This window comes from Sapajus apella, unplaced genomic scaffold (genome assembly GCF_009761245.1).
Source record: "Sapajus apella isolate SASKATOON/1434 unplaced genomic scaffold, GSC_monkey_1.0 scaffold124, whole genome shotgun sequence".
Taxonomy (NCBI): Eukaryota; Metazoa; Chordata; class Mammalia; order Primates; family Cebidae; genus Sapajus; species Sapajus apella.
The window spans coordinates 502324-520075 of record NW_022437064.1 but is presented as its reverse complement, the minus strand read 5'-3'; the positions used below and the strand labels follow the sequence as shown (position 1 = coordinate 520075).

General features: G+C 39.0%; 1 protein-coding gene across 1 annotated transcript in view; it reads right to left on the bottom strand.

Moving 5' to 3' along the window:
• The window catches only part of MANBA (mannosidase beta), a 120068-nt gene that overhangs the window by 58859 nt on the left and 43457 nt on the right, over positions 1–17752 (bottom strand). Inside the window, exons 6-7 of the mRNA XM_032261603.1 lie at positions 11144–11319; positions 9779–9889 (exon numbers count right to left, since the gene is read on the bottom strand). Coding sequence (XP_032117494.1) covers positions 9779–9889; positions 11144–11319 — 287 coding nt within the window. The remainder of the gene's footprint in view (positions 1–9778; positions 9890–11143; positions 11320–17752) is intronic.

The following is a 17752-nucleotide window of genomic DNA, read 5'->3' as shown; positions in this document are numbered from 1 at the left end:
ATGCTTGCATCAGCACAGTTATCTATCCTTGTAGCCAGATGTGTATATAGTATATCTGACACCAGATAGGATCACTTTTTAAGACCTCCTCTTCTATATGACAAAGCTATTTTCAATAGAAGTAATAAAATGAAATGAATAATGATAATGTCCAGAAAAGAATGTAGACACTGAAAATTTTCTTTCCTGAACTTTGCATAATCATGTCAGTTTTTTAAAGTAACATTAAATATTAGAGTACAAAAAAAGAAGTTAATAGATTCAAGTTTTGATTAAATTAGTATATTTTCAAATAAAGGAAATAACATACATAATACGCTACAGTAAGAAATAATAATATTTGCTATTTTCAGCCTTACCTTCTAAAAAAATCTGTCAACAACTTTCTCAAAATTGATCTTCTTTGGACATATATGTTCAATAAAGAGTATTGCCATATCTGCTGATTTATCTTGTCATAGCTGATGGAAAAACACCTTTTATTAATTTTAACTCAGAAATGTTCTTCCAGATGAGGCCGGAGTATGACAATATCTTAGAAAAGTATCAAACATATTACGTTTGGTAGAGATTCATAAAAATCCCATGTCACATCAAACTCCAAAAAATGCAGTTATAGCCATGCCTTTGTTCTTTTGACATCCATTCAAACTATTTACAAATGCCTCTGAGGTATAAAAAAAATGGAAAAAAAAATCCAACTTCTCCAGTATTTCTTCTGCAAAATCAGAGAAAATGGCTGAATGATTGTGAACACAGATACTATTTGATTCATTCCTTTAGAACAAGTGTCTAGATCTCAGGGACAACAATTGGAGCATTTGGCATTGCTATGTGGATTTCTCTGAGGAATGGAAAACCAGCATCTCTTTGTTTTTCTCCTGGCAGTCTTCTTCAAGATTTGATTCTATTTTCTATTTTTTTTTTTTTTTTTTTTTTTTGAGACAGAGTTTCACTCTTGTTACCCAGGCTGGAGTGCAATGGCGCGATCTCGGCTCACCGCAACCTCCGCCTCCTAGGTTCAGGCAATTCTCCTGCCTCAGCCTCCTGAGTAGCTGGGATTACAGGCACGCGCTACCATGCCCAGCTAATTTTTTGTAGTTTTAGTAGAGACGGGGTTTCACCATGTTAACCAGGATGGTCTCGATCTCTTGACCTCGTGATCCACCCGCCTCAGCCTCCCAAAGTGCTGGGATTACAGGTGTGAGCCACCGCGCCCGGCTTGATTCTATTTTCTACGTAAATGTCAATGTCCTTATATTCTGTTGTTGCACAGTAAAAAGGCTTCACCAAAATTTCTGTGCACTTATCTTCAAAGAAGACTTTTAAAATTTGGTATTTTACTGTACATTGTTCAGGATAGAGTCTATCTGCAGATATTTTTGTATCTGATTAATGTCATCTAAAACTACACCAGGAAAAAAGAGATAATTCCAAAGAGAAAACTGCATACCACAGAGAGTAATATCTGAGCTGACTCATGTGTCCACATTTTCTTTGGATCACATGGTACTTCAAAGTTGAGATTAACTTTTCAAAATTTTTCTACTGTGTCCTAGCTTCATAATGAACCTTCCATCTTGTCTAGGGAAGATTTTCTGCAGCTTTTCCTGTCAATGAGGTGAGATGAGAAAGAATGAATACAATTTTTCCAAAGTTCTAAAAAAAAAATCACACAGGAAAAAAGAAATTTCCAAAAAAGTAGATTTCACAAAGTTCAGAGGATAATTTCCAAGAGGATGAAATAATATTTGGGATTAATTTATTTGATTTTTGCATGAACTCCATAGTGAATACTGGCCACATATGCAGCATGATAGAGGTTTATGAAATAGTAATCTCATTCTTGAAACTGTTTTCTGTGCATTTTGCAGGAGTTTTTCTGGAAATATGAGAATTACTTCCTTATTTCCATTCTGCCACCTGCTATATGACCAATTCACACATTTGATCTCTGTTTCCAGGAATGTAAAAATGACTTATTTCCACTCTACCACCTTCAATACAGGCCTATCTGACCAATTCACACATTTGATCTCTGTTAAAAGTATCCAGACTGCTGTCAAAAAGAATTCCAGCTAGGTAGTGGCTCATCCCTATAACCCCAACACTTTGGGATGCTGAGGTGGGAGGATCACTTGAGGACAGGAGTGTGAGACCAGCCTGGGCAACATAACAGGCTGTGTTGCAGCACCCACTTATTGCCTGTACCTAGGGCTAACTGCTCTCCATCTCTCCAAAATAAAATAGGCGAGGCATGGTAGCATGTGTCTGAAGTAGTCCTAGCTACTCAGGAGGATAAGGTAGGAAGATCACTGTGGCCTAGAAATTCAAAGCTGCAGTGATCTATGTGCAGCCTTGGTGACAGAATGAGCCCCTATCTCTAAAAAGTACAAAATAATCATAATAATTCCCACGTATTTTGCTTTTTTAATATCTGCCACCCGCTACCAAAGCATACCACTGATGTTATGTTTTGCTTCGACTCTTTCGTTAGTTTTAAAACAGATTTAAAAGAATAAATTTCAATTCTAAAGACACTATTAAAATTAGTAGAATATATTTCATGCATGAACTAAAATATGCACTTCCCAAGCAAAATATTACACATTACACCTCACAGTCCATAGCTTTCTCAATTGTAAATTTAAAGCATAAAAATAACTCCAAGAGATCACATGAAACTTATGTTGAATTTCTCCTTTTTATAATCACTGTGCTATTGTTGTTTATTTCTAATCTGCAATGCTTTTAAATGTAAGCATGTATAGGACAGGGAAGGGAGGCAAGAACTATGTTCAAAGCAAGCTCAAACAATTCCAAACTGTTATAAATTTGCTTTCAAAAGAACTGTATGAAGCTGAATCTTCATGTATCTGGGAATGACTACATAACGAAGAGTACTCCAAAATAACTATCATGTAGAATATAATGTCTATTAAAGGATTAGTAATAAAAATGTGCTATATCTAAGCAAACACGTATATTATTAACATTCAAGAGTAACCAAACACAGAGATAAAACTTAGACCAACATATGATTGGGGAAGGAGGAAGGTGGGAGACATATTCTATCATGGGCAATATTTATTAATAGAATTGCCAGTATATAGTAATAATGAAAAACAGGCCAATCTATAGTCCACATACAATCACCCACTTACTGTCTATACCTAAGCCTAACTGTTGCCATGGCCCACCTGGGGAAGCTACTGCCTATAGCCATCTTGGAAATCTTTAATAAAACTTCTGACAAAAGACAAAAGGACAGTGTACTGGGTTGAACAGTGTCCCCCCAAAATTCATGTCCACCTAAAAATGCAACCTTATTTGGAAATAAGGGCTTTGCAAATATACTTAGTTTCATTAAAATGAGATCATACTGGGCCCTAATGCAATGATTGGTATAATTATAAGAAAAGGAAACAAGAGACATACACAAAGGAGAAAGCATGAGATGGTGGAGACAGAGATCACTGTGATGCATATGCAAGCCAAGGATTACCAGCAATGATGAGAAGCTGGAAGAGGCAAGGAAGGTTTCTTTCCCAGAGCCTTCAGAAGGAACACAGCTCTGCCAACACCTTGATTTTGGACTCCAGCCTCCAGGACTGTAAGAAAATTAATTCTTGTTGTTTTAAGATACTCCGTTTATAGTCATTTGTAGTGATAGTCCTAAAAAGCTAATACAGAAAGAAACATACTTCATAATCTCTGTACCTTTTCAATGCAAAAATACACCTTGATTATTCTGAATTCCATATTCTTTGGCTATGTACTTTTAAGGGCTTTACAGAGCCAAGAGTAGCACTTAGAAAAAATTTCACTGGCATGATATTGGTTTTTTGCCCTGTGGAATTTGCAGAGATGAAGACAGGAATTTAAGAAACAAAGAACAAAGTGAAATTTTAAAAAAAGAAAAAAAAAATCCCAATTGTTTTTTCTAATTGTAATAGCCATGGGCAATCTTTCACTTCTTCTGGCTTGGAAACTAGGAGATACAAGTTTTAACTGATTGTAGAATACCTATTATTACATCTATTTTCCTACAATAATTTAATTGGAGGGTCAAATGTACACAGCAACAGCCTTTTGCAGCTTTTAGCAAAATGATTTACCTTATACATAGAATACTTGGGAAACTTATAAAATAAATTATGTGTAAGAGAAATATCAACTAATTGATTTCCTGTTTTTCCATAAAGGCAAGTCATAATAAGCATTCAAAAATAGGTATTTGTTCATTAAAACATGTTACCTAGTCAATTCAGCATAATCAATTAGTAGGATAAAAACCCTCAGTTAACCTGGGCAGAAAATGGCAAAAACTGATTGGTCAGATTTATTATTCCATTTACCCAAAGTATCCTCTTCCATACCCACTTATACACAAAACTTTTTCTTTTGTTAAAAAATCAATTTGCTTTCCTAAACTGATAAAGCTAACTTTCCCAGACTCACATTCTAAAGCTCCTCATGCATGATTTATTTGGCAGAATTTATGATATGATATCCCAACACTTATCTTTTACTTTGTTATTTATTAATGTTTAAATTATCTGTTGATATTTTCCATATATTACCTCCCTTCATGCTTAAACCATTTGCCCCAATGTCACTCAACATAAGAAAAGTCTCAGTCATCAATATATTCTGCCATGTTCACAAAGAAATGTAGTCAGCACTTTTCTCTCTCTCTAGTGCCTGCATTCTTTTCATGATCCCATGCATTTCTGCTGTATAGGCTGCATTCAAAACCTGTGACTTCCCCAGTACCTTTTGTCTGATTCAAATATGCTGCTGTCTCCTGACATACTCAGTTAAAAAAATCCTAAACACGTTTCTAAGTTCAGTGGAAGAGGAGAGGCAAGAAAGGAAGATATAAAACTGGAGCAAGATGAATTTCAATGAGATACATTTAAAATAAGATTACTTTTGTATAAAGCAAGCCCAGGGTAACAATAAAATCATCAAGAAATAAGAGCAATAGAGGTGAGATAAGGAGGGGCTGGTGGTAAGAAAACAGTGTTCAAAGTCCCGTCTGACACAGCACCAACTGCTGGTAAGGAGCCTAGGTCAGTCTCATATAACCATTTAGGATAGCAGTTTAGCATAATCTAAAAAAGCTGAACTCATGCATCCTCCACAATCAAGCAATTCCACTCCCAGCAGATATGCTGCCAGGGGCATATGTGCTCCGAGTATTATATCACTAATGTTCTCAGCAGCATTACTTGGAATACCCCAGACTGGAAACTACTCAAATCGCAACAGCAGAATGTGTAATATAATAAAATCTTACACAATGTAAATAGACAAACTACAGTTACACAGAACACCAAACAGCAGTCCCCCCTTATCTGCAGGGGATACGTTCCAAGATCCCCAGTGGATGCTTGAAATTGCAGATAGTACCGAATCCCATATATACTATGTTTTTTCTATCTGATGAAGGAGAAGGCCGCCGAGTGACTAAGAGGTGGATAATGTATACAGCATGGATAAGCTCAACAAAGCAATGATTCATGTCCTGGGCAAGACAGGGCAGGACAGCACGAGATTCCATCATGCGACACAGAACAGAGTGCAATTTAAAACTCATGAATTGCTTATTTCTGGAGTTTTCCATTTACTATTTTCAGACCACAGTTGCCCATGGGTAACTGAAAGCATAAGGAGAGATAACTGTATCAAAATGTTACAAACCGTGATGTTGAGCCAAATTAGCCAGACACTAAAGAATACATGGTATATGGTTCCATGCACACAAAATTCAAAAACAGATAAAAGCAACCTAATGATGGACGTCAGGATAGTGGATCTTCCGGAAGGAAAGAGGGGCCATGATTAGGGAGGCTCACAAAAGGGAGGGGAGAGTTTGAGGTGTGAAGCGCTAGTAACTAATGTTCTGTTTCTTAAACAGGATGACAGTTATGTGAGTGTTCATTTTCTCATCATTCATTAAGCTTTGCATTTATGGTCTGTTTATTTTTCTGTATGTGTTATATTTCATTCACAATAAATAAAAAATAAAATGTTATTTCACCAAAACTCCCTAGCTTTCTTTCTCAGGTTTACTTTTTCACCCTAAAACTCCACTGACAAAAGAGTTTGAAAGTCTTATAGAAAGAAAATATACTTTAAGTGGTCCTAGAGACCTTCAAAATTACTTCCATCCTCAAGCTGCATCCTTTCTTCCCATGTGTTCTCTTTCACCACTGTTACAACTAAAACAGAACGCTTCATCCCAAAGTGAATCCATCCTCTTCTTAATTCCTACCTCCCAGAGACCTCGCCCTCTCAACTACCTCCCTGCTTTCAAACTCTTTTTAGTCTTTCCCTCTCTACTGGCCCCTTCTCATCAGGATTTTGCTGTTGCTTTTCATTCTCTTAATAGTATCCTTTTCTATGTTGAAATCATTGCAAACTTGTAATAAAGTTACAGCAATAGTACAAGGAACTCCTGTATGATCATCACCCAGAGACCCCCTTTCAAGTTTTCATCAGTTACCCTAATAACATTATGACAAAAAAGATCACTGCATTGCACTCAGTTCGTGCATAGTCTCCTCCAACATAGAACAGTTCCTCAAGCTTTCCTTGACATTTTTGAAGATTATAGTATATTGAAGACTGAACACTTAGGCCCCTGTGTCCTTTCAACATGTCACATCATTCTTGAGTATCTCCTTACTTTCTGGAACAGCAAGATATTCTAGGCTCCAACTTGAGAGTCAGTCATTTCTCCAAAGAGCCCTGATTGCTTTTAATACAGAATTCCAAATCAAGATATGAGTCCTAAATCCATTCACTGCTACTGGGAGCCACTCTTCCCAGGAGCTCTGAGAAAGGATTAGGAAATGTGTGGGAAAAGCTAGGCAATATGAGGGTGTATGAGTGCGTGTGTGTGCATGTGTGTGCGTGTGTGTGCATGTGTGTGCGTGTGTGTGTGTGTGTGTGTGTGTGTGTGTAGACATTCTTAAAACACTCTCTCTCACTAGTTTCTGTGACTCCCCAGTCAAATTGGTTTTCCCTCCAACTTATCAATCATTCCTTCTTAGATTCCTCTACAGGCTTCTTTCCAAATCCCAACCTTACTTGTTATGGCTGCCTGGGTTCTGTCCTAGCTCTTTTCTCTGTGCCAGCAGATGAGGTAGCTAATCCACTACCATGGCTACAATTATCTATATTCTACTGACTTACACATCCATATCCTTAACCCAGATGCAATTCCTAAGCTTAAGGCCTATCTAATGAACCACCCATCAAATAGTATTCCTTGGGTGTTTCTCAATCACTCCACACAAAAAACATCTATCACTGAAATAATTCCTACCCAATTCCTTCCCCAAAACCTTCTCTTCTTTCTGAGTAATGGAACTCAAACAACAGAGTTGCCATCTGTTCAGCAGCCCAAACCAGCAACTGAGGAACCATTCTTAACAACTTCTTTTTCCCACCCCCACATCATCAAGCCTGCTGAAACTATATCCTAAATCTCTTTCAGATTTATTTGATCAGCAATTCTGTAGACCAACCAATCTTCATTTTGTGTCTAAATTACTACCAGAGTCTTCTAACTGGTCCCCTACTCTCGTCGTTTTTCCAACTTGATCTACACAATCTTTGTAAAACATGCATATGATCCTTACCCCCTCCTTAAAATCCTTCCAAGAATCCCGGCAGCCCTAGGGACAGTGCTTGTTCCTTCGTGTGTCTCACTAGGCCCTGCAGGACCTTGTCCTAGATGCTTTTATAACACCATCTCTTGTTCTTCAACGTCAAACTCAACCATAGCTGCATTGAAATTTCTTTCACTTCCAAAAACACACAACATCCTTTCTAGTCCTTGGCCCTTCACATTCTTTTCCCTCTGCCTCTTTGCTACATTACTTGGCCAAATTCCACTTATCCCTAGGGACATAGGCTCTGGGAATCTTCCCAGAATGTCCCTGCTCTGTACTTCCACAGCACGCTCTTCATCTCTAGAGTGCTAATTTATTGCAATGGCTCATTTAATGATTTAACTTCCCAAGGAGATGATTAGCTCTACTAAGGTCTCAGAAATAGAAGCAGCGTCATAGTCACAGTTCTATCACCAGGATATAGCAAAACAGCCAAAACACAGTAGGTGTGCCCTAAGTATTTACTGAATGAGTGAGCCTCAAAATTAGCAAACTCTACAGCAGCCGCAGCCAAAGTGCACATTTCACACACAGGCATTAACTCAAGGCGCATGGCAGTTACATCCTCCTTCACTCCTGTTGCTGCTTGATTCAAAGGTTCGCATTGTTATGTGTAATGAACAATAATACAGTCACATTAACCTGAATGAAAAAAATTATTTCCTTTTGAAAAAGAAAGAAATTCCTCTTCTTTCTCTGTCGTAAGTTGGAATGGCTCATGACTTTTTACATTTTCATGAAAATAACACAAAACAAACTCACTGTGTGAGAGAGCACACATTCTCTCAGCCAAGAGGGTTAGAATAAGAGTGAATGATTTGGTCCTAAAGACAGATACAGTATGTTCTCCGTGTACATAACTCTGTGCATGTGTGTGCTCTCACACGCTCATTCTCTCTCTCTCTCTCTCTCTAACATACACACACACACACCACACACATACATTCACAATGTCTCAGAAAATACACAGTATGATTGAACAAAAGAAAAATAGGAAATGAACTCCTGAAGGATATATCCCCAACCTTAGTGTATTATCTGGCCCACAGGAGAGGTAATACCAAATGTGAGAGGTGACACTAGCCAAATGTAAACAGCAAAGCTAGTGTCTAGAAGAGGAGGAGATCTTTGAAGAGGGTTAATACCGTTTCTACTAACTATATGCCATGACTGTTATAAGCCAGATCCAAGCCATCTCCTTTTTATTATACTCACTTTATATATTTTGAGATTACGTAAGTAGCCTATAGCTAATAAATAACAAAGTCCAGTTCTTTCCGATTCTTAGTGCTATACCCTAAAATGGGCAAAACTGAAAAATCAGAAAACACCAATAGAAGTACCTTATTTAGAAAAATGAAGAAGAATGTTAGAGGAAATAAAAGTTAAAAATTACTGGTTCTGAGGAGTAGGAAGTAGGAAAATGAAGTGTTGGGCAAGGGGTCTTATTTTTCATATAAACTTTCTGGTAATATTTAAGTTTTAAAATTACACACATGTATTATTTTGATATAAGGTACAATTTTAAATCATAGCAGGAGACTACTTATTGACAAAATAATACCTAAAGTATGATCTATTTAAAAATATAAGGCTGGAGGCGGTGGCTCACACTTGTAATCCCCGCACTCTGGGAGACCAACGTAGGTTGATCACTTTAGTCAGGAGTTCGAGACCAGCTTGGTCAACATGGTAAAACCCCATCTCTACTAAAAATACAAATGCTAGCTGGGCATGGTGGCACATGCCTGTAATCCCAGCTACTCAGGAGGCTGAGGCAGGAGAATTGTTTGAACCCAGGAGGCAGAGGTTGCAGTGAGCCAAGATTGCACAATTGCACTCCAGCCTGAGTGACAGAGAAAGACTCTGCCTAAAAAAAAAAAAAAAAAATTTAAAAAAGAAAATACATATGTATATGTATGAATGTATGTAAATACATACAGGGAAGCTTTTGAATGCTGTTACTGGAGATTATCTCTGAATGGTGGGGACATAACAGTTTTGATGCTTTCTTCTTTTCCCATGAAGATCTATATTACTATTTTTAAAAGAAATATAATTATTTCACAAAATAGTTTAAATTACTTACTTACCTTAGCTGATTTTTCAATATTTAAGCCTCCATCCAGTTCAAAAAGAACAGTCATGTTGTACCCAGTCTGGTTTCCATGTCCATGAGGCCACCAAGTTTCTACAGTAATATTCTTTTAAGAAAATTAAAAGGTCACTCTAACATCATATTTTCAGCAAAAAAAAAGGCTCAACGCATTATATCAATTTCTCATATAGTCAAGTAAAAAACTCTAGGTCCTAAAACAATGTAAATCTCCCTACCTGTATTATGCCAAATCATACCAATTCATTGATAATATTTAAAAACGGCATGCTAGGAATCTAGCATGGATCAATATATCAAAAGCAAAAGGAAAGAACAGAATAACATGGGTGTTCAGAAAAACAACTCTTCCTATCTCTAAAACTGAGCTTATGGTTACTCTACATTCTTAACACTTAGAATGGAAATTTGAAGTAGACTCTTCTTTCAAGCCAAGAACTAAAAATCATTTTGAGTTCTTTATCTCAACAGCTACTGAATGTTATTTTGCTCCACCTTTTTCCGTACACGATTATCAATTAGAGGAATAGAAAAAGGAAAAAGAAAAGATAAAAATAATCCATTCTACTTTGACGTATGAAAGATTATAAGTTTAGAATTAGAATTATGTGTATAGAGTAAGTATTAATAATCAAATTAACTGATAAATACCAAAAATAACCACTGCTATTTAAATATAATCCATAGAATATATTTTGGCTTCAGGATACTGCAAATACTGTAGAAAATTAAAATATAATGATAAGAAAATACAATGAGAGGAAAAATTGCCAACATAATGATATGTTCTCCATTTTCTTAGTCTTAAAATTTGGGAAACTCTATTGAGGCCGGGCGCGGTGGCTCAAGCCTGTAATCCCAGCACTTTGGGAGGCCGAGGCGGGTGGATCACGAGGTCAAGAGATCGAGACCATCCTGGCCAACATGGTGAAACCCCGTCTCTACTAAAAATACAAAAAATTAGCTGGGCATGGTGGCGCATGCCTGTAATCCCAGCTACTCAGGAGGCTGAGACAGGAGAATTGCCTGAACACAGGAGGCGGAGGTTGCGGTGAGCCGAGATCGTGCCATTGCACTCCAGCCTGGGTAACAAGAGCGAAACTCCGTCTCAAACAAAAAAAAAAAAAAAAAAAAGAAAAAAAAAAAAAGAAAAAATTTGGGAAACTCATTATTTAGCTCATACTCACAGAAAATATATGAGGACTAAAAATAGAGAAGAAAATGACAAATATAAACAGATAAAGTAGATTTTTCTTTCATACTTAGTGCCTCTTTTCTAATCGTTTCTTTAGCATCAGTATTGCATTTCATCCAGTGCTTCTCAGGAAGTACTGTCATTCACCTTGCTAATGTTCACAAATAGCTCAACAATCCTTTTCCCAGGTTGAAGTTCAATATTGTACGTCTGTTGTGTTTCCAATTTAGGGATGGCTATGATCACTTGACCATCAACTGGCTTTGAACTGACAACATCAAATGTAGACTCTATTTCAAGATTCCACTCCTGGGCACTCTTATCTAAAGTATAAACAGAAAAAAGAAAAATATATATATATATATACACACATAAAATACGTTAAGCATTATCACTGCACTTCTCAGGATTCGGTGAAGGTAAGGCTAAAGCAGCTTCTAAACCAATAGGCACTCCATAATGCTGTCATAATCAAAACTTCAGTGAAAATTTTTTTTTGAATCTTCAGTTTAATCCTTCATTCTGAAGAATAACAAAAATGATATATTTTATATAGACTTCTACTCTAAAAATGCTATTATTGTGAATCATAAAACCTTATGGAGCAGGGGGGGACGATCCAAGATGACCGTTTAGGAAGAGCTGAGGATTGCAGCTCCCAGTGAAAGCGCAGAGGGTGAGTGGACGCCGCGTTTTTATTGACCACAGACTAGGAAATTCCCGGGCAGAGGTGCTCCACGGTCGCCAGCGCGGCTGTTTCAGCCAGCGCGGCCTTGCCCCGCGCAGCTGCTTTGTCAGCGCCCTGGAGCCGCGGTTCTCCATACAAAACACGCCGGTCGGGGGGCCCTTTTGGCTGGCGATTGGAGCCACGGGAAGTCGCCCATACGCTGGTTCAAAAAGGGGACTGAGCAGAGAACCAGGACAGTAGATTCCAGGGCAAAAAAAAAGAAAAAAAAGCGCCACAAACCTCAGTTCCGCTGGTTAAGCCAGCGCAGTGAGTGGCCGCAGGGGAAAACAAACAGACCCTGGCGCCTCTTCAACAGGCGACTGGAACACCAACTTAAAAAAGGCTCTGAGGCAGGGAAACGGGCGATCAGGCTCGGCTGGCCCCACCCCCGCAAAAGAACACCAACCAGAAACTATGGATTGAGAGTTTCACAGCAAGCGCAGCTGAACCCGGGAGGGTCCAGCTCTGTGGGGGAGGAGCGTCCGCCATTACCGAGGCAGCACGCCGTTGCCAAGGCAACCCGCCATTGCTGAGGCAGCCCGCTGTTGCCAAGGCAACCCGCCACAGCAGAGACTCCACCCCAACAGAGGCGGGTCACCATCGCCAAAGCAGTTCTAACTACAACCATATAAACAGGACTGCAGGGAAGTTCACTCGGCAGCGGGGCGGAGCCCACAGCAGCTCAGCAAAGCTGCTAGAGGCTCACAGTGACTAGGCTGCCTCCTTGCTGGGCTGGGCAGGTCTGAAGGAAACAAAAAAAAAAAAGAAGGCGGCAGCATAACGGAAACTCATAAATAAAGCCCCAAATCCCTGGGACAGAGCACCTGGGAACAAAAAGCAGTTTATGAGTTCTGCTGCAGCAGACCTAAACCTACCTGCCCAGCAGCTCTGAATGAACAACAACAGAGCTCGCAGCTCACCATTTGAGCTCCTATAAAGAAGAGACCGTCTCCTCAAGCAGCTCCCTGACCCCTATATATCCAAAAAGACACCTCATAAAAAAGAGATCAGATTGACACTAGGCGGGTATCCTTCTGGGACAAAGATAGCAGAAGAAGAAAACTGGTAACAACCCTTGCTGTTCAGCAGCTGCTGCAGGTGAACCCCAGGCAAGCAGGGCCTGGAGTGAACCTCAGAGGACCTACAGCAGGGGGGCCAGACTGTCAGAAGGAAAACCAAGAAACAGAAATAACCTCATCATCAACAAACAGAACATCAATCTGAAATATTTGAGACCCAATCTGAAAGCCAGCAACTACAAAGTCGACAGGTGGATAAATCTTTAAAGATGGGAAGAAACCGGTGCAAAAAGGATGAAAACACCCGAAACCAGAACACCTCTCCTCCTAAAAGGGATCACAACTCCTCACCAGCAAGGGAACAAGGTTGGATGGAGAGCAAGTGTGATGAAATGACAGAATCAGAATTCAGAAGGTGGGTAGTAAGAAACTTCTGTGAACTTAAAGAACATGTTCTAACCAAATGCAAAGAAACTAAGAAACTTGAAAAAAGATTTGACGAAATACTAATGAGAATGGACAAAATAGAAAGGAATATAAGTGAATTGATGGAGCTGAAAAACGCAACACGAGAACTTTGTGAAGCATGCACAAGTATCAACAGCCGAATGGACCAAGCAGAAGAAAGGATATCAGAGGTCGAAGATCAACTCAATGAAATAAAATGGGAAGGCAAGACTGGAGAAAAAAGGTTAAAAAGGAATGAACAAAGTCTCCAAGAAATGTGGGACTATGTGAAAAGACCTAATCTACGTTTGATAGGCGTACCCGAATGCGACGAAGAGAATGAATCCAAGCTGGAAACTACTCTTCAGGATATTATCCAGGAAAACTTCCCCAACCTAGCAAGGCAGGCAAACATTCAAGTCCAGGAAATACAGAGAACACCACAAAGATATTCATCAAGAAGAGCAACCCCAAGGCACATAATCGTCAGATTCACCAGGGTCGAAATGAAGGAGAAAATACTAAGGGCAGCCAGAGAGAAAGGTCAGGTTACCCATAAAGGGAAGCCCATCAGACTCACAGCAGACCTCTCAGCAGAAACCATACAAGCCAGAAGAGAATGGGGGCCAATATTCAACATCCTTAAAGAAAAGAACTTTCAACCCAGAATCTCCTATCCAGCGAAACTAAGCTTCATAAGTGAAGGAAAAATAAAATCCTTTGGGAACATGCAAGTACTCAGAGATTTCGTCACCACCAGGCCAGCTCTACAAGAGCTCCTGAAAGAGGCTCTACACATATAAAGGAACAACAAGTACCAGCTCAACTAAAGGGCAAAACAGCCAGCTAGCACCAAAATGGCAGTATCAAATTCACACATAACAATGTTAACCCTAAATGTAAGTGGACTAAATGCCCCAATCAAAAGACACAGACTGGCAAATTGGATAAATAGCCAAAACCCATCGGTGTGCTGTATCCAGGAAACTCATCTCACATGCAAGGCTACACAAAGGCTCAAAATAAAGGGATGGAGGAAGATTTACCAAGCAAATGGAGAGCAAAAAAAAGCAGGAGTTGCAATTCTCATCTCTGATAAATTAGACTTTAAAGCAACAAAGATCATAAGACACAAAGAGGGACATTACATAATGGTAAAAGGATCAATGCAACAAGAAGAGCTAACGATCCTAAATATATACGCACCCAATACAGGAGCACCCAGATACATAAGGCAAGTTCTTAAAGACTTACAAAGAGACGTAGACTCCCCCACAATAATAGTGGGAGACTTTAACACCCCATTGTCAACATTAGACAGATCAACCAGACAGAAAATTAACAAGGATATCCAGGACTTGAACTCAGACCTGGACCAAGCAAACCTAATAGACATTTACAGAACTCTCCACCCCAAAGCCACAGAATATACATTCTTCTCAGCACCACATCACACTTACTCTAAAATTGACCACATAATTGGGAGTAAATCACTCCTCAGCAAATGCAAAAGAACGGAAATCGTAACAAACAGTCTCTCAGACCACAGTGCAATCAAGTTAGAACTCAGAATTCAAAAACTAACTCAGAACCGCACAGCTTCATGGAAACTGAACAACTTGCTATTGAATGCTGACTGGATAAACAATGAAATGAAGGCAGAAATAAAGATGTTCTTCGAAACCAACGAGAATGAAGACACAACATACCAGAATCTCTGGGACACATTTAAAGCAGTCTCTGGAGGAAAATATATAGCAATAAGTGCCCACATGAGAAGCAAGGAGAGATCAAAAATTGACACCCTATCATCAAAATTGAAAGAGCTAGAGGAGCAAGATCAAAAAAACTCAAAGTCTAGCAGAAGACAAGAAATAGCTAAGATCAGAGCAGAACTGAAGGAGATAGAGACACAAAAAACCCTTCAAAAAATCAATAAATCCAGGAACTGGTTTTTTGAAAAGATCAACAAAATAGACAGACCACTAGCCAGATTAATAAAAAAGAAAAGAGAGAATAACCAAATTGATGCAATAAAAAACGATCAAGGGGATATCACCACAGATTCCACAGAAATTCAAACCATCATCAGAGATTATTACAAACAACTCTATGCACACAAACTAATAAACCTGGAAGAAATGGATAAATTCCTGGACACTTGCCTCCTGCCAAGCCTAAACCGGGAAGAAGCCGAAACCCTGAACAGACCCATAACAAGGTCTGAAGTTGAGGCAGCAATTAAGAGCTTACCACCCAAAAAAAGCCCAGGTCCAGATGGGTTCACAGCTGAATTCTACCACACATACAAAGAGGAGCTGGTACCATTTCTTCTGAGACTATTCCAAACAATACAAAAAGAGGGAATTCTTCCCAAATCATTTTATGACACCAACATCATCCTCATTCCAAAACCCGGCAGAGACTCAACAAGAAAAGAAAACTTCAGGCCAATATCCATGATGAACATAGATGCAAAAATCTTCAATAAAATACTGACAAGCCGATTGCAACAGCACATCAAAAAGCTTATCCACCATGATCAAGTAGGCTTCACCCCGGGGATGCAAGGCTGGTTCAACATACTCAAGTCTATAAACGTAATTCACCACATAAACAGAACCAAAGACAAAAACCACATGATTATCTCAATTGATGCAGAGAAGGCCTTTGACAAAATTCAACAGCCCTTTATGCTAAAAACACTCAATAAGCTAGGTATCGATGGAACATATCTCAAAATAATAAAAGCTATTTATGACAAACCAACAGCCAATATCATACTGAATGGGCAAAAACTGGAAGCATTCCCCTTGAAATGTGGCACCAGACAAGGATGCCCTCTCTCACCACTCCTATTCAATATAGTATTAGAAGTTCTAGCCAGAGCAATCAGGCAAGAAAAAGAAATAAAGGGCATTCAAATAGGAAAGGAGGAAGTCAAATTGTCTCTATTTGCAGACAACATGATTGTATAACTAGAAGACCCCATCGTCTCAGCCCCAAACCTCCTGAAACTGATAAGCAAGTTCAGCAAAGTCTCAGGATACAAAATCAATGTGCAAAAATCACATGCATTCCTATACACCAATAACAGACTTAAGGAGAGCCAAATCAAGAACAAACTTCCATTCACAATTGCCACAAAGAGAATAAAATACCTAGGAATACAACTAACAAGGAATGTAAAGGACCTCTTCAAGGAGAACTACAAGCCACTGCTCAATGAAATAAGAGAGGACACAAACAGATGGAGAAACATTCCATGTTCATGGTTAGGAAGAATCAATATTGTGAAAATGGCCATACTGCCCAAAGTAATTTACAGATTCAATGCTATCCCCATCAAGCTACCAATGACCTTCTTCGCAGAACTGGAAAAAACCACCTTAAACTTCATATGGAACCAAAAGAGAGCCCACATAGCCAAGTCAATTCTAAGCAAAAAGAACAAAGCGGGGGGCATCACAATACCAGACTTCAAACTATACTACAAGGCTACAGTAATCAAAACAGCATGGTACTGGTACCAAAACAGAGATATAGACCAATGGAACAGAACAGAGGTCTCGGAGGCAACACAACCTTTCTACAACCATCTGATCTTTGACAAACCAGACAAAAACAAGCAATGGGGAAAGGATTCCCTGTTCAATAAATGGTGCTGGGAAAGCTGGCTAGCCATGTGCAGAAAGCAGAAACTGGACCCCTTCCTGACACCTTACACTAAAATTAACTCCAGATGGATTAAAGACTTAAACATAAGACCTAACACCATAAAAACCCTAGAAGAAAATCTAGGCAAAACCATTCAGGACGTAGGTGTAGGCAAGGACTTCATGACCAAAACACCAAAAGCATTGACAACAAAAGCCAAAATAGACAAATGGGACCTAATCAAACTCCACAGCTTCTGCACAGCAAAAGAAACAATCATTAGAGTGAATTGGCAACCAACAGATTGGGAAAAAATGTTTGCAGTTTACCCATCTGACAAAGGGCTGATATCCAAAATTTACAAAGAACTAAAGCGGATTTACAAGAAAAAGACTAACAAGCCCATTCAAAAGTGGGCAAAGGATATGAACAGACACTTTACAAAAGAAGACATACATGAGGCCAACAAACACATGAAAAAATGCTCATCATCACTGGTTATCAGAGAAATGCAAATCAAAACTACATTGAGATACCATCTCACGCCGGTTAGAATGGCAATCATTAAAAAATCTGGAGACAACAGATGCTGGAGAGGATGTGGAGAAATAGGAACACTTTTACACTGTTGGTGGGAGTATAAATTAGTTCAACCATTGTGGAAGACAGTGTGGTGATTCCTCAAGGACCTAGAAATAGAAATTCCATTTGACCCGGCAATCCCATTACTGGGTATATATCCAAAGGATTACAAATTGTTCTACTATAAGGACACGTGTACACGAATGTTCATTGCAGCACTGTTTACAATAGCAAAGACCTGGAACCAACCCAAATGCCCATCGACGATAGACTGGATAGGGAAAATGTGGCACATATACACCATGGAATATTATGCAGCCATCA